We start from the raw sequence: 26105 nt of genomic DNA on the forward strand, positions 1-26105 counted from the left end.
CATGCATGGATGCCCGCCACCGCGTGCAGCAGGTGTTGCAAGGGCCCGTCGTGTTCCATGCTCTCCATTCTCCACGCCCGTCTTGCAACATCCAGGCATGCCATTGCGACACGCGCGCTGCAGCTCCATTCACGGTGTCTGCTGCTCGCCAATCCAACCGCAAACTCCAATTGCCCGGCGCCATGGATAGCACGCTGGACAAGACGACTCTGTCTACCGTCTCGCTACTTGAATCTCGTCTGCTGCGCATCGAGCACCTCGTGTACGGATCGACGGCCTCCCATCCCCCGCATACCCCTCATGAACCCGCCGCACGAAGATTAGACGAGCTGGAGAGGCGCTTCTCCACGCTGGCTTCTCGCGTACGAGTATACGGCGAGCTGCTTAGGATCTGTATGTTCCCTCCGGCACGGTCCCGAGCCGCGGTCCTGACGATAGCCCAGACAAGACGCATCCGGATTTCTTTCACGCACCTGCCCCCTCCGTGCCTCCGTCACAGCTCTCCATCAACGCGATTCGATCCATAGTCCTCGCTTCTGCATCTTCGTTCCCCGCGATACTCTCGTCTCTGACGGCGGTCAAGGACAGCCCGATTCCAGACCCCTCAGAGAGCGCGTCGCTGATCTCCAAGGCGGAGCGCATGAAGGCCATCGAGGCGACGCAACTGGCGCAAGCTACGGAGATCTCAGAGCTACGCCGACGGAGCGAGGCCGTCTTGCGATCCTGGTACGAAGGCAACGTGCTCGCCAACTCACAGACTATGGCCGATGTGGAGAGCCGCGTCGAGAAGGTCGAACGCCTGGTTAGGAGGAGGGAGCGGAAAATAGAAGAGGAGAAGCAGCAGCTATGAGCGCTGCATTTGGCTCACGGCGATGCCCCAATGATTGTTCATGACACGTCGGATGTCCTGTCATGAGGCTGGAAGCGCTGGAATCGTATTTTAATGGTCTTCGGGGCACTTTGCCGCCTGCTCTTACTTGCCCAGAGACACTATGATACCCATTTGCTATCGAAATGGTAAACTCTTCAATCTATTTCATTATTCACAATTACTACAACTTATGGTGCGCATAGATATGACCTGGGCTCTGTCACGCCCTCGCAACAGACAGCTGTCAATGCCCTGGCTGACCATAGTGACGGCCGCCTTCAATGTCAAATTGGGAGCTCACACACCGAGACCCTTGGTTCTCAAGTCATGAAACAACTTCTCATGGAAGGCTCCCATCGCAGGCATATGCACCGCTCCAGGCTTCGGCGGTTGCGCGTTGAACATTGGCACAACCCTCGTCTCCCCTGGAGTCACCTCCAAGATGGTGCCGTTTCCATACTCGTCCTTGATTACGAGCTCAAGCATGGCATGGACGATCTCCTCGACGGTGAGCCACTTGCAGCCCTGCAGAATCTCGTCCGCTCTGCCAGGGTCTTGGTACCAGATTCCCGTCTGCCACAGTGTCGGATCAGCGTCTCTCATCTTGGGCACATACACACGGATCATGGTGGGAAAACATACATTCGCCGGGCCTGGCGCTACGCAGCTGACTCGAATACCAAGCTCATCTCTCATATCTCCCAAAGACCTCACGAAGCCATGCAGCCCGTGCTTGCTAGCAAAGTACAGCGGGCTCGCTGCCTCGGCCAGGTAGCCCGCCACGCTCCCGACGTGCACAATGCACCCCCTCTCTTTCCTCTTCGTCCAGTGTCCAATGGCCAGCTGGCTCATGCGGATCGGCGCCACGAGATTTACGTCGAGGACCGCATAGTGTCCAGGCTCACTGTCGGCCCTGTCGCGCGATGCCGAGTCTGGGTTTGTCGCCGTGTGCGGCGGCTGCCAGAAGCTGGACCACGGCGGGTCGTAGAGGCCTGCGCCGGGGACGACGATGTCAAGGGTAGGGAATGTGGCGAGCGCGGCGGCGAAGAGCGACGCGAGCTGTGGCCATGAAGTGACGTCCGTCTCGTGGAACACGACGGACGGAGTGTCGCGGGCAGTCGGCGGGTGAGGATACGACTTCAGGAGCGCCTCGGCTTCGACCCCGAGCTTGAGGTCGCCGATGACGACGGAGCAGCCTTCTTGGAGGAGGCGTCGGGCAAAGGCGAGACTGATGCCTGCAGACGCCGGGCCACAATACGTTAGCACATCATGTCCGGTAGAGGTCGTCCCCGGAAAGGAAAGGCTCGAATGCAGTTGCTTGCTTTATCTGTCTGCTTGTTTACCTGAGCCGGCGCCCGTGACGAGAGCATGCTTGCCCTCAACCGAGAGAGCCATTGCAGCCGATGAAAGAGGTCCTTGAGCATTGGGAAAGGCAGCGTGCGGACGTGCGCGCGGTTTGTAGACGATGCGATGCGCTGGGGAGTTGTGTTGGCACAGGGAGCCCTTTGAGGCATAGGCGTCGGTCGCTTGCACGGCATCCAGGCTGGCTTACAGTCCACGAGTGAATAAGCCGTGATGTCTGAGTAAGACGTTCCAGCCCGGCGTCCTAAGAGAGAACCGCAGCCTTGCCACCTGCAGCTCTTGACATTTCATATTCAGAATAATACTATCAAAACTTGTGCATTGTGCAATAACAAGCTGGTTCGCAAATAGCCCGTACATGTCATTGTGACGGTGCTCGTCGTGGTCTCTTCGACGGGGCGGGTTGCGTGTCACAATCACGTGAGAATACCGAGAAACGCTCACTTGCAAATCAGCCCCATCAAGAAGCATGCGCATGCTGCGTCATACTATGTCTTCATGTTTCGCAAATCGTTGAATTGTGTAGACGTGGGATGGGAAATGACGTTGTCGTGACCAGAGGATCTCGCAACCGACGAACCAGCTCCCGAGACTGGGTTTCAGACTCCCCCCATCCGCATACGTAGTATCTGGCACCCGCGATGGCACGCACGGAGTCATTTACCCGCTCGATAGTCTGAATCAACTATACATACAGCCCAGTATATTGTGTTGTGCCGTGCCGACCTGGAGTGATCGGCGGCACGCCCGGCAGGGACAGGTCGGTCGCCTGGCTCCAAGAGCATCAGACACTCCTCATGACACTGCATCGGCGCCGTCTCATTCTGTTCAGGAGTCGCATCACAGCGAATTTCGAGGTGGATGACACCTGCAAAGGTGCCGACGTCAAAAGTCGCGCCGAGATGGGGGAATGCCCGTCCGTCGTCCACCGTGTCCAAACCAACGCGTCGCGCGATCGCACGTATACCGCACGTACGAAGTATTCGTACTTCGTATACTGTATACTGACTCGCTATTCCCGCTTGCCGTGCCATCTTAGCATCGTATCGGGAGCGGGACCTGCCAGAGACCATCCAGTCTCGAAGTCCCGCACACGTACCGGATGATCTACAACGATAGGGAGAGGGTTCAAGAGCCGTGCAACATGGGCGTTATCAGACGGCGTGCCCGTCCCTCTGGAGGCGCGATGCTCGACAAGGCCGGCACATGATTACAAGCAATTCGTAGATATGGTCGTCTCCAGTCTGAGAGAAGTCTCGCCGAATGGCTTTCCAAGGTAGGCAGGACGTCTACAAGTACGAAGCACGCAGGCGAAGTGCTTCGCATGTGCTCGTACTACTCGGTGACCTGGCCCACAGTCCGCGGCCGTGCACCTGGAGACGAACGCCGCCACGCGACGATGGGTGCGCGATGGGTGCCGCTGTCGTCCCACTTCTTCATGGTCGGTGGGTATCTTGACCCTCATCCTGGCCTGATCACGAAGAATATCTCTCGCTGGGAATATCTCTCTGGAGGCCGGGCATCTAGGAGTGAAGTGCTCGCTTTCAGTCACCTGTTCGTCCAGCGGGCTCCGCAAGGCCCGAGGGTTGTCTGAGCGCCAGCACAGATGCAAGAGTAGGTGGTGCAGTCGCTGAACGACTGAGCCAGCATGGGGACCGGACCGCGGGCGCTTCTTGTTAGATAGCCGCCAAAGTGTTATACACGGCCTCGGCAGCTTTTTGCAGGCGCTGTATCTATCTACTTGGCGCGAGTGAGTCTCGTGAAACCGGTAGATGGATGTGCCGGACGACGCGGTTCGTCCCATGCACGCGGGAGGGCCGGCAGCGCGCACCCTCCCAAGGATCATTACGGTCTGCGCCACGATCAAAAGGTCGGATTTCGGTCACGGAGCATGGAATGGAATCCCAGGCGGCGGATGACCTTGGCACTGAGTGCAAGGGGCTACGTACTGCGTGTGCACAGTGCGGCCTTGGCCAGTTGGAGCGAAAGAATAGTCATAATATATGGCATGGACAGGACGGTTGGACGGCACCCGATGATGGCGGCTTGCAGGGGTCGGTCGGCACGGAGAAAAGGGGGGGGCGGCCGTTTCAATTCCGGGACGTTATTCCTGAATCTGGGGAGCGAGAGCGGGACTGGGGCTTCAAGAAGCCCAAACACAATGCCGCGACTTGATCGTTTGTGTGGGCGCGAGCGTCATCGGTATCAAACTTTGGTCACGACAAGACTCTCTAGACGGAACGCACAAAGCACCGAGAGCCCGGCTTCTCGAGGTGCCAGCTGGAACGGGGCAGCTCGGGGTCGTCCGTTGCTCGTCCACGACTCGGCACCGGGGGTCTCGGAGCATCACACAAGGCGTTTGGGCGTTGCCTATCGCGGCATCGACCTGAAGCACGCGTCGGGCAGGACAAAGCAAACTGGAGGACGGCTGCTCGACGGACCGTGAAGCCGTCGTGAAACAACCACCGCTGTACGGGGAGCGTTGGTGCCGCGTCGAGTCCGCATTCATCGGCAGGACGAGCACTGTCAAGTCTCCCAAGGTCGATCGATCCAGGGCGCGAGCCGTCGCGCGGCCGGCCGAGCGACTCGTTGCGAGTGGTACGTGCAACGTGAAGCAGAGCCGGCCAACGTTGGCGTCGCGTGACATGTGCAGGACGCAAGCTGCAGGGAGAGAGAGGATGGACGGACATCTGCTGAGCCGCTTGCTGCTGGCGATGGTGAGTTTGACCAGGCACGCGGCCCAAGACGAGCTCGCACAAAGCTCAAACGCCATGCGCCATCCATGCCGTCGATTGGCCGGCCGCCATGGACAAGTCGTCGAAGAATCAGAGACAGACAGGTCTCTCAAAGCGTCGCCGTCAAGCGTTCGACATCTGCAAGGCCCGTGGGCTTGAAACGCCCAGGGTGGGGTGGGGAGACCCCTGTCGCGGAGACGCAGGGGCCACCAAGGGCCATCTTGGTCAAGGTGCCATCCTGGGCAACCCATCCACTTGATGGACAGCAATGGATCCTCAGCGTCCAGACAGGCAAACAGAGACCAGGCATGCCGCATCGCAGGGTCACAGGCGGAGGTACGTACCTACGACGCACGAAGGGCCGTGGATGATATGAGTGGCCGCTGGTCGCGGGTGGGACGGGCAGCGCCAATCAAGGCCGATCCAACGTGCCTTGGACGGATGCTCCCCCCCCTTTCTCCACCCCTGAAAGGCCCCACCCCTTATGGGTGCGCCGGATGGATTGGAGGCCATGAGGCCCTGCTGCTTGCCTCGACTGTGTGGATGGCGCCGTCGGCCAGTAGCCGCCTGGCCTTCCCGCCACAGCCCAGGGCCTCTCCATTGTCGGTTCATCAATTCGGTTCGACGAGCGCCTTTCTTGCACGTCCGTCTTTCGTTCCTGGCGCACACGGTGCGACGCCGACTGGGTCTGGCCGCGAGCAATCGCGCAACATTAGGTTGTGGCCATGTTTGTGCGCCGTTCGTTCGCTGTGCGTGCGTGCGCATGCGCATACCTACCTTAGGTCCGCATGGGCTTCCACTATCGACATCCATTGCTGCTGTGCATCGCATCGCGGCGGACCTAGAGCCCAGCTGCCAGCCCAGTGGGTGCGGCGCCCGCCCCAACCTGCCCCCCGCCCGTGAATGCATGGCCTGGAGGACGCGCTGATGAGCTCAACTGCATTCCGCCGCGTGGCGCGTCGGCGGGCAACAGGCGCTCATCAACTGCCCGCCCAAGTACCCGCCACCACCAACAACCTCGCCCACTGGCTCACCAAGCGGCGGCGCCGGGCGCTGGGCGTCCCCTCCATTCCATTCCGTGCGTCGTAGCCCAGCCCAGCGTGTGCCATGCCTCCGTCGCCAACCACCACCACTCATCCGCGACGCCGACAGAGAGGGCGATGCCACCTGCTGTCACTTTGTGAATTGCGCTAGCTAGTACAATTGACTCGTCCGCCCGTCTTTGTTCTCCTTCTTCTCTTTCCTCTCCTGCTGTTGTTTCTTCTTCTTTCTCTCTTCTCTTCTCTTCTCTCTCCTCTGCTGTGCTACGCCCCCCCACCGCCCGCAGCTATAAGCGCCCACGTACGGTAATAAAGCACCCTCGCCTGTAAGGATACACGCATTGCCTGCAATCTTACACCCGGCAGACAAACGGCCTTGCAATACGGCCTGCTCAAGTATCTCGCAATCAGCCACCCCCTGTCAGCACCACCTCCGTCCTCCGTCGAGCGACTCGCCGACCTTGTCATCCCTCCCCCCGACCGCCACGCCGCTGTGCGCCACGATCCCAGCTGCGCTCGCTCATCACTCTCACCGATACTCCATACAGCTCGCACTCGCCCGACAAGGCCCTTTTCATTTCCAGCGCCCGCGCTCTTTCACAAAGGACCCGCGTCCGCTTCCGCTGTCCACCCACCCCAAGCAACTTCACGCGTGCGCTCTCGGCTCGTCACATCTCTGGCAACCCAAGCAAAGCAGCTTTCAAAAATAGGCTCGGCTCCCTCGCAGTCCACGGAACATTCCCCAGCTCGGTGCCAAACCCAAACACCCTCTTGGAAGACACGCCGTGCTCAAGCGTCTCTCCGTCTCCCGCCATACATCGAGCCTCCGCTAGTTGCCGCCACTCCCAAGGTACAGTCGGCGGTTCCCAAGTCGCCCACAGTGCTTACCCAGTGCTGCACCAGCGCCAAAAAAAGACACGCCCGCCCACCTCACCTCCATCCGGGCATCCATCCATCCATCCATCCCAGCGCACCACCCCCCGCCGACCGACACCCATCCCGCAGCCACACTCGCGCTACTTTGGCACCAACTCAACTCTCTCCTCTCCTGTCCCGACCGGCTTTCTCCATCTCTGGTTTTTCGTCCTCACCTCCAGCTCTCCGTCCTTCTTTCCTCCGGCTCCATTTCTCCTCCGTCCGGGCACTTCTCACAGCCGCGCCATCATAGGACATTTCGACGCTCCGACTTCGCCAACCCGCCGGCTCTGTCACTCTTTTCCCCCGTCGCCTTTCTTTTTTCCGCCCTCGTTTTCGGCTGCGCCGGATCCCTTTGTCGATTCTACGTGGCTGGAACCTAGGGCCCTGGACGATCGACGACCGCCAACGAAGACTGTCTCGCCAGCCGCCAACCACGGCACCGATTGGCGCCGGCTCCCCGCCTGCCTCTACCGCACATCAACGTTTGTCCCCCGCGTCGGCGACGCCTAAGACATCAAAACCGTCTTCCTTATGCCCCCATACGGCTCGTTACGCTCCCCGTCCCTAAGGAAAATGGAACATTCGCGGTCCTACGGCCGCAAGGGCATTCAGCTGGGCAACATCCTCGGCGACCCCTTTGCCCTGGCCACTATTTCCATTTCTCTCGTACGTCTACGTCGGCCTTCAGCGCCCTTGCGCTGCGATCGCGTTTTGGCAACTCTTGGCTAACCGCTTCATCCACAGCTTGCTTGGTTCATCACCTTCGTCTCATGCATCGTTTCGCAAATACAAGCCGCCCCCGACGACAAGTTTCCCTCCTTTGCCTGGTGGGCGGTCGTTTACAGTCTGTTTCTCATCATCGGAGTCTTCGTCGTCGTTGCGAGCGATGCCGTTCACACCTATCATGTCGCCATGACTGGCTATCTTGCCGGTGGCATGGTCCTGGTGACGTCCTCCGTCAACTCGCTCGTATACTCCAAGAGCGGCGCCAGGGAAGCTGCTGCCGCAGGCTTCATTCTTCTATCCATGGTGGTGGTACGTGTAGAGTTCAGGGCCCTCGGTGCTTCGTCGTCGCTAACTTGCGCCTGCAGATTGTCTGGATCTTCTATTTCGGCTCGACGCCGTCATCAACACCACGCGCATTTCTCGACTCCTTCGCTCTTGCCAAGGAGTCCAGTACCGGCCATGGCCAGGCTATGAATGGCTACGGCGGCACCGGCCGCCCCGAAACTTCCAACTCCGTCCAGCCGCCACAAATGTATACCTCGGCGCAGCTGAACGGATTCGAGAACCCGTCGCCCGTTGGCGGCGCCTCCCAGGCGAACGGCGGACGCACCTCTGCCATTCCCTCCGCCTTTGGTAACACAAGCCTACCTCAATCGCAGCCGACGACTAAGCCCGACGCCGAAGTCGTCCCCCCAACCGAGTACCCCTACCGCGCAAAGGCCATCTACAGCTACGAGGCCAACCCCGACGACGCCAACGAGATCTCGTTCTCCAAGCACGAGATCCTCGAGGTCTCAGACGTTAGCGGACGATGGTGGCAGGCGCGGAAAGAAAGCGGCGAGACTGGAATCGCGCCCAGCAACTACCTCATCCTGTTATGAGATATGATATAAAAATACTGCGCTGGGTGCGCTTCTGCGTTACGAGTCAACCAACCACGGGCAAGCCACTTGGTCCGACCGCATTTTCGACTCGTCGACATTGTTATTTCTCGCCGCTTTTTTTCGCGCCTCAGAGTCACGACTCCAGGAGATCTTATCCTGTTCTGCGCGAATGGGGTTTTGGGACATGTATTGGATGGAGTACATTGGGGCGAGATTATCGCCACACAGCCGGCCATTGATGCCGGCACACGCCTTGTGTGTATTTTTTCTTCCTTTTTCGCACCTCCCTTCGCTTCTTCGCGGGACCAACTTCACCACAGAGGGATTCCAAGGTGTTTCTCTACATTTCCAATGTTTGCCACACGCGAGGCCACCGCCCGCAGTTTTGCGAGATGTGGGGCCTTTGGAATCAGAGCATTGAGGAGAGCGGACGATACCGCCGGTCACAACAAATGGGCACCGGCAAGCAAAATGTTTGGCAGTGTCGGTCTACAGGGGAGTGGGAGAAGCTGGCGGACAAACGCGAGTGGAGATTCGGCTGCGGACGCCACACGGGATAATTGGCGACGAAGAAACTTGGCACGAGTTCCGCGATAGTACATAGTTGATGCCAGAAATGAAGATGGCCTGAAATGACATGAGGGTGAGCCGAAGGGGCTATCCCCCTAGTGACCTTCGCAACTCGCGCTGTCTAATCACATGATGTTAAAACGTCACGTCGAGGCATTTATGGCGGGCATGGCCAAAACGCAGTGTCTCCCAAGGCAAACGTCATTGTTTCTATCTATTTCCATACAGAGGTCGCAGTGCTGGCTGAACGAGAGGCTCGGGTGACTCGGCTGCCTGCACATGGGTGACCGATTCGCCCGGTCCATCGTCCCCGGGCCATGTGAGACCCTCCTCCACAAGCAGCGCACCGGGGAGGTTGGGGTTCGTTGAGGAAGCGTGGAATGGCTGGACGAGCGCGCGCGTGGCCGGCCTGAGCGGCGATCAGCCCAACTTGCGGACCTTGCATGCCAGCCTGGCACGGCGCTCCGCGAGTCGTGAGCACCCCCGTGGGCCGAGCATCGGCAGCCCGGCGCTGTCGGAGCCTCGGGTGCCTCGAGCTCTGCGCTTCGTCTCCTGTTTCGCAGGCCTGCTCCGACCGGTTTCCTTTTGCTTGCCTAACTGGGGAGAGCGCGGAGAGCCAACTCCGCCTGTGCCGTCGGCGGCTGCTCTTCGAAAAGCCAGTAGAGCATAGTCGTAGTTTCCGTCTCGACACCTCATCATCCGTCTAGCCGTTTCCGCAGTTCCCTTTCCTTCTGCAGCACCTCGAGCTCGAGCCTCTCGACGCCGTAGCGCAGCGCCTCCTTCCTCTGCCTCACAGCCCTCGCGCGAAGCTTGTCTTCCCCGCTGAGCCTCTTGCCCTTGGTCCGGTCCTTGGCTGCCGGTGCGGGGGCGTCGGGCCGGGAGAGGCGGCCCTGCTGCAGCTCGGCGCGGGCCTTGAGAGTCTCGATGCGCCGGTCTTGCCTCTCAATCTGCGAGTCGGCACGGGACATGAGCAGGGCGATGTAAGGGCCGATCTCGTCACGCAAGGATGCTTCCGCAGCGGCGAGGGTAGGTTGAGGGATAAGCTCGTAGTGCTGCAATAGAAGACAGGACGTCAATCAATGCGTTGCCCTCGCGTATGTGTGTCTATGTGTAACCACATGTGGGAAGAAGAAACTTGAAAAACTCGAGGAAAAGAGCGTGGGAATCAAGAGAATGGTACATACCCTTACGGATTTGAGCACGTTGATGAGGCGAGGAAAGTCGGAGACGCCTTCATCGAGAGTCTGGACGGAGGACTCGAGGAACTGGAGTGAAGTGCGAAGCGAGCTGACGCAATCCGCGTAGGAGGCGCTCGATGACGAGGTAAGTGTTGTTGCCATCGTGGGCATGGGCCGATGGCGGGAAGGCGCTGGGGCAGATTCGTGGATTGCGCCCTACCGGCGGTGGTATCGTGAGTCGGCGGCGGTGGCAGCGGCTGGTGTCCGAGGGGAACGGGGGGGATCGTGAGTCCCCGGTGCTGGGCGCTTGGGAGGGATCGTGAGTCCTGGCGTGTGCTTGTGTGGATCGTGAGCGTCCCGGGGGGCTTGGGGGGGATCGTGAGTCGTCGTGGCGGGGAGGGGTATCGTGAACCCTCGCAAAGTCAATTCCGCGTCGTCGTCGTCTCTCGGTCTCGTCGTCAGACGGTCAGGACGACAGGTTGGTTGCTGCGCGCAAGGGCGACGAGGAATTATCGTGAGATTATCGTGAGGCCGTCGTGTGCGCGGGGGCTGGCGCAAGAATGCAGGCACGTCTGAGTGTCTCGTCGTGTGCGAGCGGGCGGGCGGCGCGACAGCCGGCAGAGCAAAAGTCACGATAGTTGTTTGTTGTTGGAGAGTGGGGTCGGTTGAAGGGGGGGGGCCACCCGTGGTTCGTTCGCGTGGACGATGCGCAGACACTCGGACAGTGGACAGGGCACCTCTCAGCTGTAGCTTCCTCCATCCGCCGGCTGCAGCAGCCTGGGCCCATCAGATACGGGCAGCTCCAGTGGCCGTCAGCGCGGGGGGTGGCGCCGCCTCAGGAACCTGCCCCCCTAGGTACGAGGAAGGCACCACCAGCCAGTCACTGCAGGCAGGCGGCAGCGGCTCGGTGGGACAGCGCTTGTGTCTGGCCTTGACTGAGGCGAGCCGGACGCTAAACTCCACCTTTGCTCCGCCCGATAACTTATAGTTCCTTCTCAGATCGGCAGCGGCTCTCCGGGGAAGGTCGACTTCTTCAACGTTCGTCACGGGTACGCAATGCCCCCTCCCCCCGGGTAAGGATGCATCGGATCCATCGATCCATCTTGCTCTTGTTGTTGCCGCTGTTTCCTCGCCACTTCGCCTCGCCTGTCTCACCCTGGGACCGAGCTTGTTCTTGCTGGAATGCTGCGACTGCATGCCAGGCATCACGACGCTGTTCCTCCGCCGCATCCCCATCCGCGTCCGCTTCCCTCCGCCTTTTGCCTCCCACGCTCCCCAGCCCGTTGCTTGTCCGCCGACCCTAGCTCGTTCTGGGGCTGGGCTCCCCCCCCGATCGATGGGTGTCGGTCGAGCTAACCCTTCTCCAGAAGAATCTGCTACACATCGGCGCTGCCATGCGGTTTAGGAGCGGATGAGCATGTGCGGATGGAGACATTTGGGATTGCCCATGTTTCCCGCTCTCTCGGGTCTTACACTGATCGATATCCATCCCGATCGACCTCATTCGCCATCCAAGCCAGCAGAGCAGCCCGGAGAGCCCTCCTGCCTGGGTCCTAGTTGTGGACATTGACCGTCTCGCGGACGAAGCTATCAGCCGCACTGCCGTCGACCGTGTCTCTGCCCACGGCCACCATCGTCACTTGACCAAAAGCAACCAGGCATGTAACCCAACATGCCAGCCTCCTGGCAGTCCACGCAAGGGCCCCCCCTCCTCCTCGCCTGGGTCGGCGTCGTCGCAAGATGAAGCCATCGTGACCGGATTGGGGCTAAGCCAATGGCTATACGACAGGCGAGGTGGGATTCAAGTCCGCTCAACCACCTGCAACGGGGCGGGGGAGCCTCTGAGCGCTACTCCGGTTCTTCCAAGCATGCAATGACTAAATGACATGGCCACCCTCCCTTGCCTAGTGAGACCTTTGGCATCCACACACACAGTCGTCAGCCACCCCAAACATGGCAGCTTTCGCCTTGCCCCCCCAGCCAGCTCTCGTCCATATAATGCTCGAGGAGCCCGCGCTTCCCCTTTGTGTAAGAGGCTGTGTGACCCGGCCAGTGAAGCAGGCCCCCAATGGTTTCTCATTCGGGCAATAGGCGGGCGAAACGTCACACACCAAAGGCGGCTCCCCATCCCCTTGCGGGATCTCCCTTCCCCTCCGCTGCTCGTGGCCCAAGATGGCGGCTCGCGGCCCCGCTGATGCGGCGGCGGCGGCGGGCGGCATGGGCGGCCACGGCCTGCGGTTCCTAAACGACGAGTGGAACGACAGCATATCCAACGGCGCGCCCTTTACCCTGCGCTGGAACCAGTCCTTGGACAAGAAGGTCGGCTCCCAGCTCAGTCTTTTCAAGGTCACGTACCCAGAGGATGGCGTCATCGTCTATGAGCTGGTCACAAACTTGACTGGTGTGTAACCCGCCTCCTCCGAGCGAACTTTTTGAACTCACCGGTAGAGTGGGGGGATAGAGTCTATGGACACCGCGCAATGCGTGTGGACGCCGGATCACCTGGAGGGTGGGCTATATACGTTATGGCTCAGCAACGGCCAGCACGGTCATGCGAACTGGACCATCTCCCCTCCATGGGTGCCCAAAGAAGAGCCCAAGAGAAATGTTCGTGATCCCCCCTCCTCTCTCTCCACCCAGTCACGCTGCCCCTGCGCCGCCTGGCTGCTCTCGAATACCATCTGACAAAGATCGACTCAAGACAGACGGCCGTCGCTTACACTGGGCTGCCCCCATCATCATCCCTGTGGTCTGCCTCCTTGTCCTCTATGGCGTGTGCCTGACGGCGTACCTGCTGCACCGCCGCCGGAAAAAGGCCAAGCGGGAAAAAGAGGATGCGACGCCGCACCAGGATGTCAGCCGGAACAACTCGGTCGACTCGGCCGTCACGGTGCAGACCTTCACCGTCGATGCCGAGGAGTTCCGGGAAAAGTACGGCCGGCTACGCGCCGCCAGCAATGGCGGCGAGATTTGGATATTCGCCGACGCCTCGGACCACGCCGACATCACCGTCGGCGGCATCCCGGAGAAGGACATTGCCGACGTCGAGCTCGGACGCGACGGCGAGGACGAAAATGTACATGAAATCGATCATCGAACCATTGGTATCGGCCTGTAAGTACGGAAGCGAAAAAGGACCGCGGTACACGACACGTAGCGGACAAAGATCTCTTGTTGCATAACACGGACGGGCATCTTGGAGCATTAGCTGTGAATACTGCACGTTCACCGGGGACGGCTCGGCTCAGGAAAGGGGTACGGCAGTGGGTCGGGACGCGCAAGAACACACACAAGTCTCAGCGTTTGCTCTTCACATTTTGATCCTTTATCTGGGACTTTGAGGTACGGGCTATGAGCGCACAAAGGAGCCCGGTTAGAAAGCATGTATGCCTTGTACGATAATGGCGATCTGGTATCTAGACCCTGTAGCATATGGCCCGACCCTACGCAGCATCTCATATAGGGGGCATCTAATACAGGAGCAGGATCATCAACTTGGAAGATGGGCGAGCGCTGGGACCGCGCTTTGTAAGTGAAATGCCGGATACTGTGTCTACTTCGCAGGTACAAAGCACAAGAGGCGACAGATCATTTCCATCGCGATACCGCCAGCTCTGTCGAGTCAGTTCCTGCTGAGACCGACTCGTCACCAAGAGCGCCCGCAGTCTCACCGTCTGGCCAGTGTCCAACCCCAGACGGTGATGCATACATGGCCGCCGTCGCCGTCACGGCCAGCACACTCGCCGCCGGCCCCTCGACCTGCACTTCGCGGCCCCAGACGTCGACCCTGTCGGCCCCCCTGGCCGTCACGCCGCCACCACCACCACCCGGCATTTCACGAAGGCGCCGACGACCGCCGCGCTTCTCTCCAAGGACCTGCGCATGAGCTTCCAGCAGCCGCGTTTGGTGCTCTTGGCGCAGGATGCGGGTGCGCTCGCGCTGTGACGGGGTCTCGAGCGCGCGGACGGAAGGGTGGGCGGACACATGCGCCTGCGCTTCTGATGCTGGTGGCTCGGAACGGCCTGTACGCTCTTTCGTGGACACATGATCAGTAGTTGAGGTGGTGGCGACTCATGACGTTGGGAGGTGCACTTACTCGTCTGCTCGCCATTCATCACGCGCACGCTCTCGCAGTACCAGCACCCACACTCGGAGTAGGGTTCTCCGTATCGCTCCGCGTATGTCTTGCACGTCCACACGAACCCCATGCTCAACTTGTCCTCATCGATCTTACCCAGATGATCTAGCAGGATGCTCGTCCTATGAACGCTGGCCGTAACATATTCCTTCGGACCGAGCATGTGCGTGTGCCAGGCCAAGTCGACATCCAGGGTAGGCACCGCAAGGCGCCCTGGGTTGTCCGCCACGAGGTCCCAGAAGCGACTGTATTTGTTCAAGAGTTTTTCCAAGATCTCTGTACTATGAGGGCTGTTGACCCAGTTGATCTATGAATTTTGATAACACAAGGTGAGCTGGGGATCAAGTTAGTGGTTGGTAAGGTTCATCTCACCCACCTCCTACATCTTTTGATGGAACACGCCCAGCCGCATCACAGACCCCACAAGGTCTATAGATGTAAAGCTTCGGCTTTGTTGGTACCCAAATGACCAAGCTTTCGCATATCGTTGTCTTGTGGCTGTAACAAACTTGGTAGCCAGTAGTTGCTCAAGTTTGTCCCGTGTCGTGGCCACAGATGGCACATGGCCCGTTGGTGATTTGTGTTGCTTCATATCGAAAATGTCGTTAAACGCACCTTGCTTAGCCATTCTGGCCACATAAAAGCGGTCAGTAGAGGGCTCCGAGCTCAATGGTAGCCCCGTATCAAGATCCAGAACTGTGCCGGGAAGCGAGATGTCATCGGTCATGAGGGCCCTGACATCCTCCTGCAGTGCGTGGTGCCAGAGGGTAACGTCCGTGATCTCGACACGACATCTTTTGCACGCCACCTTTAGTTGTCCGTCACCATATCCCTCTCCGGATAGCCCCGGTCGCCTGTTATTCTAGGTAAGCTGACGTCCTACTTGGCTGTCACTTAGACGCCTACCTGTCGCCATCGTACTCTTGCGGCAACCCGCATGTCGTCCAGGGTATGCGCAGCTCCGCGCCGCAAGACGGGCATCGCATCTCCTTTTCCAACGGGTCCAGTGCGTTTTCCCAATCTCGTCCAGTGCGTTTCTCCCACGACTCTACGCAGTCTGCGCCGACAGTGAAGCTGAAGTCTGACTTCTCTTGCAGCGCTGCCCGCACCAGCTTCCACGGCATGCCGGCTGCCCATAGTGGGCCGTGTCCATATCGCAAACAGTCCTAGAGGACAATGTCAACTTAGACTTTCTCTGCGGCAGATTTGCAAGCCGTACCTCGAGATATACACGTGGGCTCAACATGTGCGCATGCCATACCATGAGGACGTCTAATGTAGTGGTGTCAGTCTCGTCTTTCACATGTGTGTGAGGAACAAGCGTACCCAAAGGCGGCAGGTCTTCCTCTCTCCACGAAATTGGCTCCGAGTTTAAAAACTGCGTGTATTTCTCTGTCGTTGCACTACCTGGGAACATGTCCGACTGCAGCAGCATGACGGGCCGGAAGCTTTCCCACCAAGCCTGGTATCGATCGACGGCACGAGCAACATAGACAGCCCATCGCTTCTCGCGCAGTTTGACGAGTATGTCGAGTGAGTTGTCTGCGGATGATGCGCGATTGTCCCAGATATCCCAGAGCCCATCTTTAAGCCCGGTCCTGCTCTTAAGCTTCTCAAAGGCATCCAGAAGCCGTAAGTGAATGAGGCAAGACACTGTGTCTGGTGTCTCTAACGGTTCGTCTGACAGGTTTAAAGGCCCTAGATTCTTTCTAGGTTTGCGCTTTATGGATGCCATGAGTAGATGGCTTAAATGCGGAATAACCCGTTCGGCTTCCTCGCATCGGACGCGATGAAAAGAGAAGAGGCAAGTCTCACGTGTTGTTGCGTTGCAAACTCAACAAAACCTGTCGAATACAAGCCACGGACATGGGCCATTCTTATCACTGAAGTCAAAGGCAAGGCAGGGACTTCAGCGTGAGCACCTCAGCAACATCGCTGGAAGTGTCAGGATTGGGATGCCTGCTGTCAGTCGCTACCCCACTGCCTCAAGCGGAGTGACAGGCTGCAGCCACGCGCCGGCAGGCAAGTCGCCAACTGCAACTATCACTGCATGGGAACCATGCGTCGGGGTTGCATCTGGGGACCCCGGCGATGCTTCTGGGAGAGTGGGAAGGGGACGAGCTCGTCAGCGCCGTGGCGGATCGGCGACGACGGTGGGCACGTAGCCGGAACGAGGCATGAACGAGCCTATCGAGGCTGGGCGGTCGGTGGCGCAAACTACTGGCCTGGTGCCCGCAGGTGATCCTCGGCCGCTGCTTGAGTCTGTGAAAGCAGGACAGTTTCACCGACATGCATGAGCTGGAAATGTGACGGGCGCAGATTGCTCCCGTTTGAGGGTATGAAGAGCATAAGCCCCGCGTCCAAGTTGCTCCTGGTCGCCGTCCCTGGGACAGCACAGCAGTCACATAGAACAAGCATCAAGCGAGTCGGCGAGGCCCCGAAATGGCACTTCCTTCGCAAAGCCACGTTGTAGCTGCATAAACCGACGACAGCGGATTGTCAATGATGAGGAGGGGCGCCGTCACGCGACGAGACGCAGCAAGGATTCGCCAACACTTCCCTTGCCAGTCTGTGAGACGCTAAGGGGTAAGCACTACAGCGCGTACTGGTGCTATAGCGATGCCGTGCAGCTGGTGATCAGCGAGAGGTATGTGGCCGACGCCATGGCGGCGGTGTTTGCCGTGAACGAGCGCAGCAAGGCGGCATGTCGGCATGTCGGCGGGGATCCTTGATGGATGCAGAAGTGAGCGTTTGTGACGGAGGGACGTCCCACGTGACTTAGACTCCACCACAGAGCGAAACGGTGCCTGACCTAGCTCGGCTCCCGGATGCACAATCTTCCAGCTTGCTGTGCGTAGCTCACTCAGCCAGCATGATGCAGGCAGGAGCTTCAATCGTCAGCCTCGCCCTCCATCACATCCACGCCCCGACCACGCATCACCACGCTCTACGCCATTGCTCATTGGCCCCCACGCAGAACTCTTCTGACGCCTGATCTCTTCCATTCATTGCATCACGTCGTTTCTTAAACCCTTCTCCTTTTTTCAGGCTCCGTGACCGCACCGCCACCATGTCGTCTGACGGAGCGCTGAAGCCGGAGAAGGACTTCTCCAAGGAGGTGGACAAGCAGCTGCCCGAGGCCGAGAAGTTGGCTCAGGTCAGCATCATCGCTTTCGCGGCAGCGATTCAACGCTGACTGAGATCCAGACGAACCTCCAAGGAGCGATCGAGAAGCTCGTAGCCCTCGAGAAGCAGACTCGCCAGGTACGACAGGCAGACGCCCAGTGCAACAGCCCGACGCGATTCCACTAACCTCGCCACAGGCCTCAGACCTCGCTTCCACATCCCGAGTCCTCGTCGCCATCGTCACACTATGCAAGAACGCCGGAGACTGGAGTTTGATGAACGACCAAACCCTGGTCCTCTCCAAGAAGCACAGCCAGCTGAAGCAAGCCATCACCAAGATGGTCCAGACGGTTGTCGGCTTCCTCAACGAGACGCCCGACCTCAAGACCAAGCTTTCGGTGATCGAGACTTTGCGGACGGTGACCGAGGGCAAGATCTTTGTCGAGGTTGAACGAGCCCGCGTGACCAAGATTCTCTCCGACATTAAGAAGGAGCAAGGTGACCTCAAGGCTGCCACTGAGATTCTCTGCGAGCTGCAAGTTGAGACCTTTGGGTCCATGGATAGACGAGAGAAGACGGAGTTCATCCTTGCCCAAGTCACACTGTGCATTGAGAGCGGGGACTGGACGCAAGCGGGCATTCTGGCGCGCAAGATCAGCACACGATACCTGTCTCGGAAGCCCAAGAAGACACCTGAGCAGCTGGAAAAGGAGCAGAAGGAGCAGGAAAAGAAGAAGGCACGGGGAGAGGAGGTTTCCGAGGAGAAAGAGGATGACACCACGGACTTGAAGCTGCGGTACTACGAGCAACAAATCACGCTTGCAAAGCACGACGATAAGTACCTCGACGCCTGCAAAAACTACAGGCAGGTGCTTGATACGGAGGCCGTGGAGGAAGATCCCGCAAAGCTCCACCCGGTACGCGCCCTTTCTCTGCTACAGCATGCGACCTTACTGACTCTCGCGACAGGTCCTCCAGCGTATTATCTACTTTGCCATTCTGGCGCCGTACGACAACGAGCAGCACGACCTCCTTCACCGCATCCACCGCGACACGCGCAACTCTCAAATTCCCCTCGATGCTGAATTGCTTCGCCTCTTTACCGTGCCGGAGCTGATGCGATGGCCGGAGATTGCCAAGAAGTTCGGGCCGCACCTGTGCAGCACCGACGTTTTTGATGCCCAAGCCGGGCAGTCATCTGATGAGAAGGCTCACCAACGGTGGGAGGATCTGCGAAAACGTGTCATCGAGCACAATGTTCGCGTGGTGGCCAAGTACTACACGCGCATCCAGATGAAGCGCCTCACGGAGCTTCTCGACCTGGCCGAGGACGAGACGGAGAAGTACATCAGCGAACTTGTAACATCCAAGACGGTCTATGCCAAGATCGACCGACCGGCTCGTATCGTCAGCTTCGCGAAGCCCAGAGACGCAGATGACGTCCTCAACGAGTGGAGCCACAATATGAAGAGCCTGCTCGGGCTGCTGGAGAGGATCGACCACTTGATCACCAAGGAGGAGATGATGGCACGCATCCAGCCTACAAGCGCAAAATAGAAGGGCGATGGACAAATCGGTACGGCGATGACGGTGGGTTTCTGTAGTTGTACAGATTAAAGGATCCTCTAGAGGAGGATGTCATGTAACATTTATGACGGCGCTTGGTCCAGGTCTATTGGCTGTCTATACTCTTTGCGTGAAATCATCGTGGTTTGTTTCCGACTTCTTCACAAGCCTGGCTTAGGTTGGGGAAGCGTGGCATGCTGCTTGATGAAGCCAGCGAACGGCATAGCCCATTCCTTGGAAACAGGGACATGATGTCCACCGGGATGCACAATAACAACCGGGTCCACGCACCGGTCAACGAGCGCCTGACTCCGGCTCTCATCGACGACAGTGTCCAAGCTGCCAATGTAATGCAGCGTAGGTGTCTCGATCTTGGGTTCGTAGCAGAACGCGAGCCGCTCCACGGGGGCATAGAAGCCCGAGTACGAGACGGCGAAGCGTAAGGCGCGCTCACCGTTTGCCTCGCGCAGCGCATGCACCCAGTCCCCCTGGGGCCCGTCAGGAGCCTCCCTCCCGGTCTCAAGGGCAGCGGCGACGACGCCCGTCACAGCACCGCCCTGGCTGAAGCCGCAGACAGCATCGACGCCGCCGGCGTCGCGGATCGCGGCGGCGACGGCGGCCATGCCCTCGTCGAAGAAGCGGTACGTGCCCGTGGCGTCGTCCTTGCGCCACCACGCCCACGCGTCCGGCGGCGGCGGCGGCGCTTCATCGGATAAGGTGCCGCCCTCGGAGCCGGCGGACGGCGGCTGCTGGTAGCCGGGGATGTCGCTGGGGAGCAGGCGGTTGGGGCCCGTGGCGTAGATGAGGGTTGGGAGGAGCGCCGAGGGGGCGAGGAGTTTGACGAGGAGCTTCTCGAGGGCGCGGGTCTTGGCGCGGAAGAGTGACCCGGATTGCGTGTACCCTGTTTATGAGTGAGAGTGTGAGCGTCAGTGATGCTGGTCTTCTCTCAAGATTGTAGAGTGTGAATGAAGTGAGCGGTGCTGATGAGCGCCCGCCCCAGCTTGATGAACACACTCTCCAAAGACAGAAAGACTTGTCCAGGAGAGTTCCGGCGGCAAGAGGTGGTGGGCCCCGTACCATGAAGCATCAGAATCTTGATTTCCGTCTTGTCGCCATTGGCCTTTGCCTGCTGCGGCGTCGGGCCTGCAGGCGCAGCAGTCATGTTGCGACGGTGATGAGGGACGGTCGTCGCAAACCCTGGGCGGCGGCGCGGCGACACCGAGAATGCGAGGAGAGATCTAGTAGCCGTCGGAGCCGCCTGTACAAGAAATCGCATCAAACTGAAGAAGAAAACAGCAAGGTAATAAAGGGAAAAGACCAAACAGACAGTCGAGTGCAGCGCTGGGCGATGTGGCGTGTAGTTGGCTTATTAGAAGAGAAGGCGTGGGCGCTCCAGGGATTTGAATTGTCAGCAAGTATACGGGGACGTCCAGACTCGGCAGCGGCGGAGTGTGACTGACTGGCCGAAGCTCCACCGCCGATAGAACCAACGCCCGCAACAGCATGGCTATCTTATTATTGAACCGGTGGTCCTTGGTAGCGAGCGGCCCTCTGCCTTCATGATTCGTCAAATATGGGCCTCGAAGATTCATACGCAATCCGTCACATAGTCTTGTAGGCATTCTTGAAGAAGGATTGTGCGTAAAAGGGTCGCTCAGACATGCCGCTGGAAAGTCCCCATGACATCTTCTTGCACAAACCCACAGCCAGCGACAACAAAGCAGAAACGCCATCTGACCATGTCACACGCATTTTCGCATGGCGGCCCGTCAAATCGTGGTACGGGAATTGCGCGTTGCAACAAGGTCTATTCAGCCCCCGAATGCGAGTCTATGGTACAGTATCATCCCAGACGGTTTCCCTTTCGGCGACGGCATCCTTGGGGTCGGCCGAATATGCTCGCTCTCCGATGAACTCCATGCCGCTCCGTCTTCACCTTCCACCTCACAGTCCGAGAACCTTAGTGACCGCCGGTGCCGGCAGTCTTGGCGTTGGGGTTGCGAGGGTCGTTCTTCCACTCGTCGGCTGGCGCAGTTTTGTTAGTATCACTGCTCCTCGGGCGTAGTCTTGGGCCGGGGGGTCGCTTCTTACAGGCCATCATGGCGTTCTGGGCAGAGTTGGCGCCGTAGGCGATAATCAGACCTGCAGAATGCGTGTTAACCGCCATTCGACCAGATCGCACACAGGGTCGGCGTCGGGCATCGGCGCAATTGTCTCGTGTCGATTGGAGAGATCGCCTCCTCGGAATCGTGGCGGCGGGCAACGTACCAGCAGCAAAGAAGGGGGCCATCGGCTTCACTGTTTTCTCTTGTCAGCCATCTTGCCGCTGTCGGGTCGGGTCGGGGGGTCGCGGAATTGCGGAGGCGCGGTCGGGGCTGCACGCACAGAAAGGAGCCGGGAACTTCTTGAAGGGAGCGACGCCGAGCCAAGACATGATGGGCGAGTTTGTGGGTGTCGCGCGGGTCGCAATTGGGTTGATGTGGCGAGGAGGGGTGGAGGTTGCTGGGACGAAGTCTTCAAGACGAGCCTTTTTCACCAAGCAGAGCTCGCTCCCCGATGTCTCGAGCCAGCCAGCCAGTCAGTAGCCGAGCAAGCGCGAGCGAATGGGAGCCTGAGGCAGAAGCGACAACGACGGCGGGACCAGGCTCTTCGTACCGGGATTTCCTCGGGAGATTGGATGCCCAGGTACGATGTGTCATCAGCGTGGCCTGAGTAGGATACCGGTGGGTGAATCACGTGATCTCTTCTGCTCAGCGAGGCACCGACGCAAGTTCGAGGCGTGACATCATGGGCCTGTGGAGCAGCGGCGCCAGCAGCTTCCCCAGAGACAAACCACAGTGGAGGCCACAGCGCTGTCATCAGCGAGACCTGGGGAGCCGCGCCCCAGCCGGTACTGGGTACCTGCCAATTCTTGACCCAGCCAACCTTACCTACCCTCACAGTCACCTCTCCTCCCTCTCCGCCCGCCCAGCTCCCTCAGCTCAGCTCTCTTCACCTCTCGCCGCCTGCTCCTTTCTTCCACTCACTCAATCCAATTCACCGCATCGCACGCACCCGGCCACAAGGCACTGTGCAATCAGCTTCGGCCTATTACAAGCGCGCGTCATCCATCCGTTCCCACGTCGGCCTTACCCCCCCGTCTGCATCGCCCAAACGTGCGGGGTGAGAGACCTAGCTGCAACGTACCTGCCCCCAGAGCACCAATAGCCCGTCGAGGCTGCCCTCCAACTCGACCACTGCTGCGTCGCTGCATCACTGGCCACACCACTGCGACCAGCTTCCCGCTCCTCCTGTTGTTCTCGCCTTTCCTGCGCCCGCGCCCGCTCGACGCCTTTGTGCCGCGCGACTCTGCCAATTACGTTAGCTCTTCCGTCGCGGTTTGCAGCTGCTTCTCTGTCCCGCCTGCTGCAACGCTGCCCGCTCCGACACCTACTGCACCCTGTCCGACGTGGTCTCCTTGTTACCGTCTCGGGCCGCGTCCTCGAAACGCCTACGAGGCATTCCTCGTCTCGTTTGTTCATACCAGAGCTCCAGCACCGTCGACACTGAGCTCGCCTCTCTCGTACGACTGCTCCTCCTCCTCCTCCTACATCCTCGCCGTCAACCCCGCGCAACATGCTGTGCCGAAGCATCCCTCGCCATGCCGCCGCGACCGTCGCTCGGCCCATCGGCGCGCGACCCCTCACCACCACGGCACTGCGGCGGTCCAAGACGCCCTCCATGGGCGACATCGAACCCTCAGCGGCGGCAGTCGGCTCCTTCAACAGCAAGCAGCACGCGTTTCGAGAGAAGCTTGTGGAGGCACAGAGACAGCGGGGAGCACGTGCGTTGGCCGCCCAGAAGTCCTCTGACTCTTCGTCCGACCAGATGGGCCAAGGCTCATCCAAGAATGACGCAGGAGCAACCGCCGAAGCCAAACAAAAGGAGACTGACCGCAAGCATGGGCCTCTCTCCAACCTCATCTACGGCACCAAGGAAGGTCGCGAGATGGAGGCCCAGATCCAGGCGAGCTTCAGTCAGGTTCTCGCTCGTGGCAAATATGTCCACTCGATCGTCTTCCACGAGGTGAAGCCCGACAAGGTGGACGAGTACGTCGAGCTCGTCGGCAAGTGGTATCCGCGGATAGCCAACGCGCCAGATAATAAGGTTCATCTGGTCGGAAGTTGGCGCACCGAGATTGGCGACTGCGACACCTTTGGTTCGTCATCCCTCCATTCGTGAGACGAAAGTCGCTTGCTGACCCGGCGGCTTTGCCAGTGCACATCTGGGAGTACCAGAAATACGCAGGTTACCACGAGTCGCGGCATTCCATTACACACCACCCTGAGTTCGCCGAACTCGATGCCAAGCTCAAAACTATGATCAAGTCCAAGAACATTTCGCTGATGCAAGAGTTTTCTTTCTGGCCGACAACGCCCCCGCGGCAGTTGGGAGGCGTCTTTGAGCTGCGATCGTACACACTGCACCCCGGAAACCTCCTCGAGTGGGAGACGCACTGGCGTAGGGGCCTCAAGGCGCGCCGGGAGGTAATGGAGGGAGTGGGTGCCTGGTTCGTTCAGATAGGAGACCTGAACACGGTCCACCACCTCTGGCAGTTTGCTAACTTGGAGGAGAGGCGGGAGCGGCGAGAGAAGAGCTGGTCGGTCGAGGGGTGGAGCGACACGGTTCACAAGACTGTGCCTCTTATTCAGAGCATGAAGTCGAGAATCCTGATCCCCATGCCCTGGTCGCCTGTGGCATGAGACTGGCATGGTCTTGCTAAGTAGACTTTCGACTTTGCAGTCCTTGGGGCATTTGCAGCGGCATGCGCAATGGGAGTACTCTTTTGAGCACAATCAGCGGCCCGTGTTGAGCTTGGAAGCAGCATCGTGCGAGGGGAGACTGCTTGCTGGGCACTGTGGGAGGCGATGAGAAGGGGCAGCAGATGTGTGGACGCTGACGCAGAGGCACAAGCATAGCCATTTCCTTTGTCGAGAGTGCCTGCGGAACACTTGTATAACCAATGTCACAAAGCCTCGGCTAACCGAGACCTGCCCCAGTGTATGGAAACCGTTTACAAAGTGCATGGCATTGTCGACGTACAGATGCGTCGGCCGGTTGCAAGACCATGTCATTGAACTACGCGGCAAGGCTCCTAAGTTGATATGTCCAACCAAAACTCCGGGGTATACAACGGACAGCGCAGGTCCGCGCCATGCGCTTTCAGGCCTCGTCCAAGTCCACGCCCATGACGGCGGCGAGGTTTCGCCGCGTCTGGCCCAGCATATGGCTCAGATATCCGAGCTTCGAGTAGAGTGATATGAGGCTCGGGTCGGCGCTCTCGATGCGCACCTTTTCGCGGACGTAGACCTGCTCAACAGTATCGCCGCTGCCGCCGCCGCCACCGCCGGCGCTCCCGCTCCCGGTGCTCCCGTGGGCGCTCGGTTCGGGCGAGTGCCTGGCGCTGGGGTGCTTGGACTCTGCGCTCCCGTCGCCGGCGGGGCGGTAGCGGAAGACGGTGTCCATCTCGTCGTGCTCGAGGCGGCGGACGGTGCCGATGGCAAGGCCGAGCTTGACGCCGAAGTGGACGGGCGCATCGGCAGGCTCGAGGGAACGGAGGTGCAGGACGACGCAGCTCTCCTGCAGGCCGAGGTGGACGCTGAGCTGGTGCGTGCTCGGGCAGGGCGGGAGGAAGTGGTGCGCCGGGCACGACGAGGTGAGCCAGGCGGACGTGTCCGGCGGCGGCGCGGAACTAGAGCTGGGACCGTGGGTTACGGACGGGACGGCGAGCTGCTGCGGGCCTTTGAGGAGTGCGGAGGAGGCGGCGAGGGAGTCGGCGAGCAGGGCGAGGGTGGATGCCAGGTATGGGGCGTCAACGGGCGGGGATGACGGCGGCGACGGCGGCGGCGAGGACGACGATGACGGCGATGCAGGGGACGGGGCGCGGGAGAGGCATACGCCGAGGAGGTCGATGGACTGGGTGAGGTGCGTGTGCAGCTCGTCGAGAGCGGGAATGTGGATGGGCGAGGACGGGTCGACGGAGATGGTCTGCGCGGGCAGCGTGCGGAGCTGCAGATGGAGCGTCTACACGAGATGGGTCAGCTGGCCGATATCCACGAGTCGTTGACGTTTTGACTCCATGCCCATGTGCTTCAAAGGAGGATGACCAGAATGGTCCGACCTAAGGTTGCAAGCCAAGGGCAGCATAGGAGGGGGGGAAGGGGTCATGGCAACAAACACGCACCCCCTTGACGATGCGGGTGCCGACGCGCGTCAGCGTGCCCTTGACCTTTTCATTGTGCCGCGTGCTCATGACGAGCGTGCTCCCCGGGTCGACGGGCGCCAGCAGCGCGTAGCAGTCCTCGAGGCCGTGCTTGAGCTCGCGGCAGGCGTCGAGCGTCTCGCCCGCGATCCACGCCAGCTCGCGCGCCCGCGTCTCGGCCACCAGCGCGGGGAGCTCCGCCGGCGGGACGGGCGGCCAGATGGCGACGGACATGGCCCCCTAGGTCGTCGTCGTCGTGGTGGTAACCGCGGTCGTGGTCGGGGTCTGGAGTCGTGGCCGTTTGGTGGTGACGCTGCTGCCCACCAGCGCGTCTCCCCTCTTCTCTCAAGCGTTATCCGCCTTCTATTTGCGCGTGTGATTGCGTGTATGTGTATATCCGTAAATAGGGCTGGGCGTGTTCGCGCTTTTCTCGCCGGGCGAGCCCGTGGAAAGCTCCTGTGCGTATCCACGTATTCAGACTGTGAATATGGACGCAGACGGTGGTGCGCTTGTGTCTGCCACGTCCGCCCGTCGCTGATGTTACACCCGTGTCGCGGAGAGGACCATGGAAACGAGTACGGGAAGCCAGTGAGCGTGGTCGGGAGGTTGCGCCGCGTCAATAGCGACAATCGTGGTGGTGCTCAAGGTTGGCTTTGTTTCGAGGTCCAAGTGACGTCGGGATTGGAGGGCTGAAGGCGATGTCGCCGCTGTCGCTGGCGGACGGAGCTAGGGGCGTGGGGCATAAGGTAG

General features: G+C 59.8%; 12 protein-coding genes across 12 annotated transcripts; 5 read left to right on the forward strand and 7 right to left on the reverse strand.

Annotated features, from left to right (window-relative positions):
- Positions 1–27: 27 nt before the first annotated feature.
- JDV02_000435 (uncharacterized protein) lies at positions 28–1048 on the forward strand. Its single transcript, XM_047981242.1, has 2 exons — positions 28–393; positions 444–1048. The coding sequence occupies exons 1-2, from the start codon at positions 183–185 to the stop codon at positions 848–850; spliced, it is 618 nt and encodes a 205-aa protein (XP_047837200.1). The 5' UTR covers positions 28–182; the 3' UTR covers positions 851–1048.
- JDV02_000436 (uncharacterized protein) lies at positions 1020–2573 on the reverse strand. The gene is made up of 3 exons (XM_047981243.1): positions 2215–2573; positions 1514–2106; positions 1020–1444 (listed from the first exon to the last, which is right to left on the reverse strand). Exons 1-3 carry the CDS (start codon positions 2264–2266, stop codon positions 1169–1171), a joined length of 921 nt encoding a protein of 306 aa, XP_047837201.1. The 5' UTR covers positions 2267–2573; the 3' UTR covers positions 1020–1168.
- A 4884-nt stretch (positions 2574–7457) lies between these two features.
- SHO1 (Transmembrane osmosensor) lies at positions 7458–8533 on the forward strand (the record flags this gene model as incomplete). The annotated part of the gene is made up of 3 exons (XM_047981244.1): positions 7458–7592; positions 7671–7961; positions 8018–8533. 3 exons carry the CDS (start codon positions 7458–7460, stop codon positions 8531–8533), a joined length of 942 nt encoding a protein of 313 aa, XP_047837202.1.
- Positions 8534–9801: 1268 nt separating this feature from the next.
- Positions 9802–10455, reverse strand: SPC19 (DASH complex subunit spc19; the record flags this gene model as incomplete). The annotated part of the gene is made up of 2 exons (XM_047981245.1): positions 9802–10158; positions 10291–10455. The coding sequence occupies 2 exons, from the start codon at positions 10453–10455 to the stop codon at positions 9802–9804; spliced, it is 522 nt and encodes a 173-aa protein (XP_047837203.1).
- Positions 10456–11289: 834 nt separating this feature from the next.
- Positions 11290–13783, forward strand: JDV02_000439 (uncharacterized protein). The gene is made up of 4 exons (XM_047981246.1): positions 11290–12312; positions 12376–12685; positions 12746–12891; positions 12986–13783. Exons 1-4 carry the CDS (start codon positions 12238–12240, stop codon positions 13400–13402), a joined length of 948 nt encoding a protein of 315 aa, XP_047837204.1. The 5' UTR covers positions 11290–12237; the 3' UTR covers positions 13403–13783.
- Positions 13784–13872: 89 nt separating this feature from the next.
- Positions 13873–14585, reverse strand: JDV02_000440 (uncharacterized protein; the record flags this gene model as incomplete). The annotated part of the gene is made up of 2 exons (XM_047981247.1): positions 13873–14306; positions 14381–14585. 2 exons carry the CDS (start codon positions 14583–14585, stop codon positions 13873–13875), a joined length of 639 nt encoding a protein of 212 aa, XP_047837205.1.
- A 739-nt stretch (positions 14586–15324) lies between these two features.
- JDV02_000441 (uncharacterized protein) lies at positions 15325–16157 on the reverse strand (the record flags this gene model as incomplete). The annotated part of the gene is made up of 3 exons (XM_047981248.1): positions 15325–15588; positions 15642–15694; positions 15749–16157. The coding sequence occupies 3 exons, from the start codon at positions 16155–16157 to the stop codon at positions 15325–15327; spliced, it is 726 nt and encodes a 241-aa protein (XP_047837206.1).
- Positions 16158–17279: 1122 nt separating this feature from the next.
- RPN5 (proteasome regulatory particle subunit) lies at positions 17280–19247 on the forward strand. Its single transcript, XM_047981249.1, has 4 exons — positions 17280–17579; positions 17630–17686; positions 17746–18465; positions 18518–19247. The coding sequence occupies exons 1-4, from the start codon at positions 17493–17495 to the stop codon at positions 19103–19105; spliced, it is 1452 nt and encodes a 483-aa protein (XP_047837207.1). The 5' UTR covers positions 17280–17492; the 3' UTR covers positions 19106–19247.
- Positions 19179–20532, reverse strand: FSH3 (Dihydrofolate reductase). The gene is made up of 2 exons (XM_047981250.1): positions 20192–20532; positions 19179–20015 (listed from the first exon to the last, which is right to left on the reverse strand). The coding sequence occupies exons 1-2, from the start codon at positions 20388–20390 to the stop codon at positions 19276–19278; spliced, it is 939 nt and encodes a 312-aa protein (XP_047837208.1). The 5' UTR covers positions 20391–20532; the 3' UTR covers positions 19179–19275.
- Positions 20533–20570: 38 nt separating this feature from the next.
- On the reverse strand, positions 20571–21670 carry ATP18 (atp18 subunit J of the mitochondrial F1F0 ATP synthase). The gene is made up of 4 exons (XM_047981251.1): positions 21500–21670; positions 21383–21412; positions 21206–21256; positions 20571–21139 (listed from the first exon to the last, which is right to left on the reverse strand). The coding sequence occupies exons 1-4, from the start codon at positions 21546–21548 to the stop codon at positions 21075–21077; spliced, it is 195 nt and encodes a 64-aa protein (XP_047837209.1). The 5' UTR covers positions 21549–21670; the 3' UTR covers positions 20571–21074.
- A 321-nt stretch (positions 21671–21991) lies between these two features.
- JDV02_000445 (uncharacterized protein) lies at positions 21992–24165 on the forward strand. Its single transcript, XM_047981252.1, has 2 exons — positions 21992–23312; positions 23372–24165. The coding sequence occupies exons 1-2, from the start codon at positions 22730–22732 to the stop codon at positions 23854–23856; spliced, it is 1068 nt and encodes a 355-aa protein (XP_047837210.1). The 5' UTR covers positions 21992–22729; the 3' UTR covers positions 23857–24165.
- Positions 24115–26062, reverse strand: JDV02_000446 (uncharacterized protein). The gene is made up of 2 exons (XM_047981253.1): positions 25338–26062; positions 24115–25177 (listed from the first exon to the last, which is right to left on the reverse strand). Exons 1-2 carry the CDS (start codon positions 25587–25589, stop codon positions 24317–24319), a joined length of 1113 nt encoding a protein of 370 aa, XP_047837211.1. The 5' UTR covers positions 25590–26062; the 3' UTR covers positions 24115–24316.
- Between the last annotated feature and the right edge of the window lie 43 nt (positions 26063–26105).

Source organism: Purpureocillium takamizusanense, chromosome 1 (assembly GCF_022605165.1).
Source record: "Purpureocillium takamizusanense chromosome 1, complete sequence".
NCBI classification, from domain to species: Eukaryota; Fungi; Ascomycota; class Sordariomycetes; order Hypocreales; family Ophiocordycipitaceae; genus Purpureocillium; species Purpureocillium takamizusanense.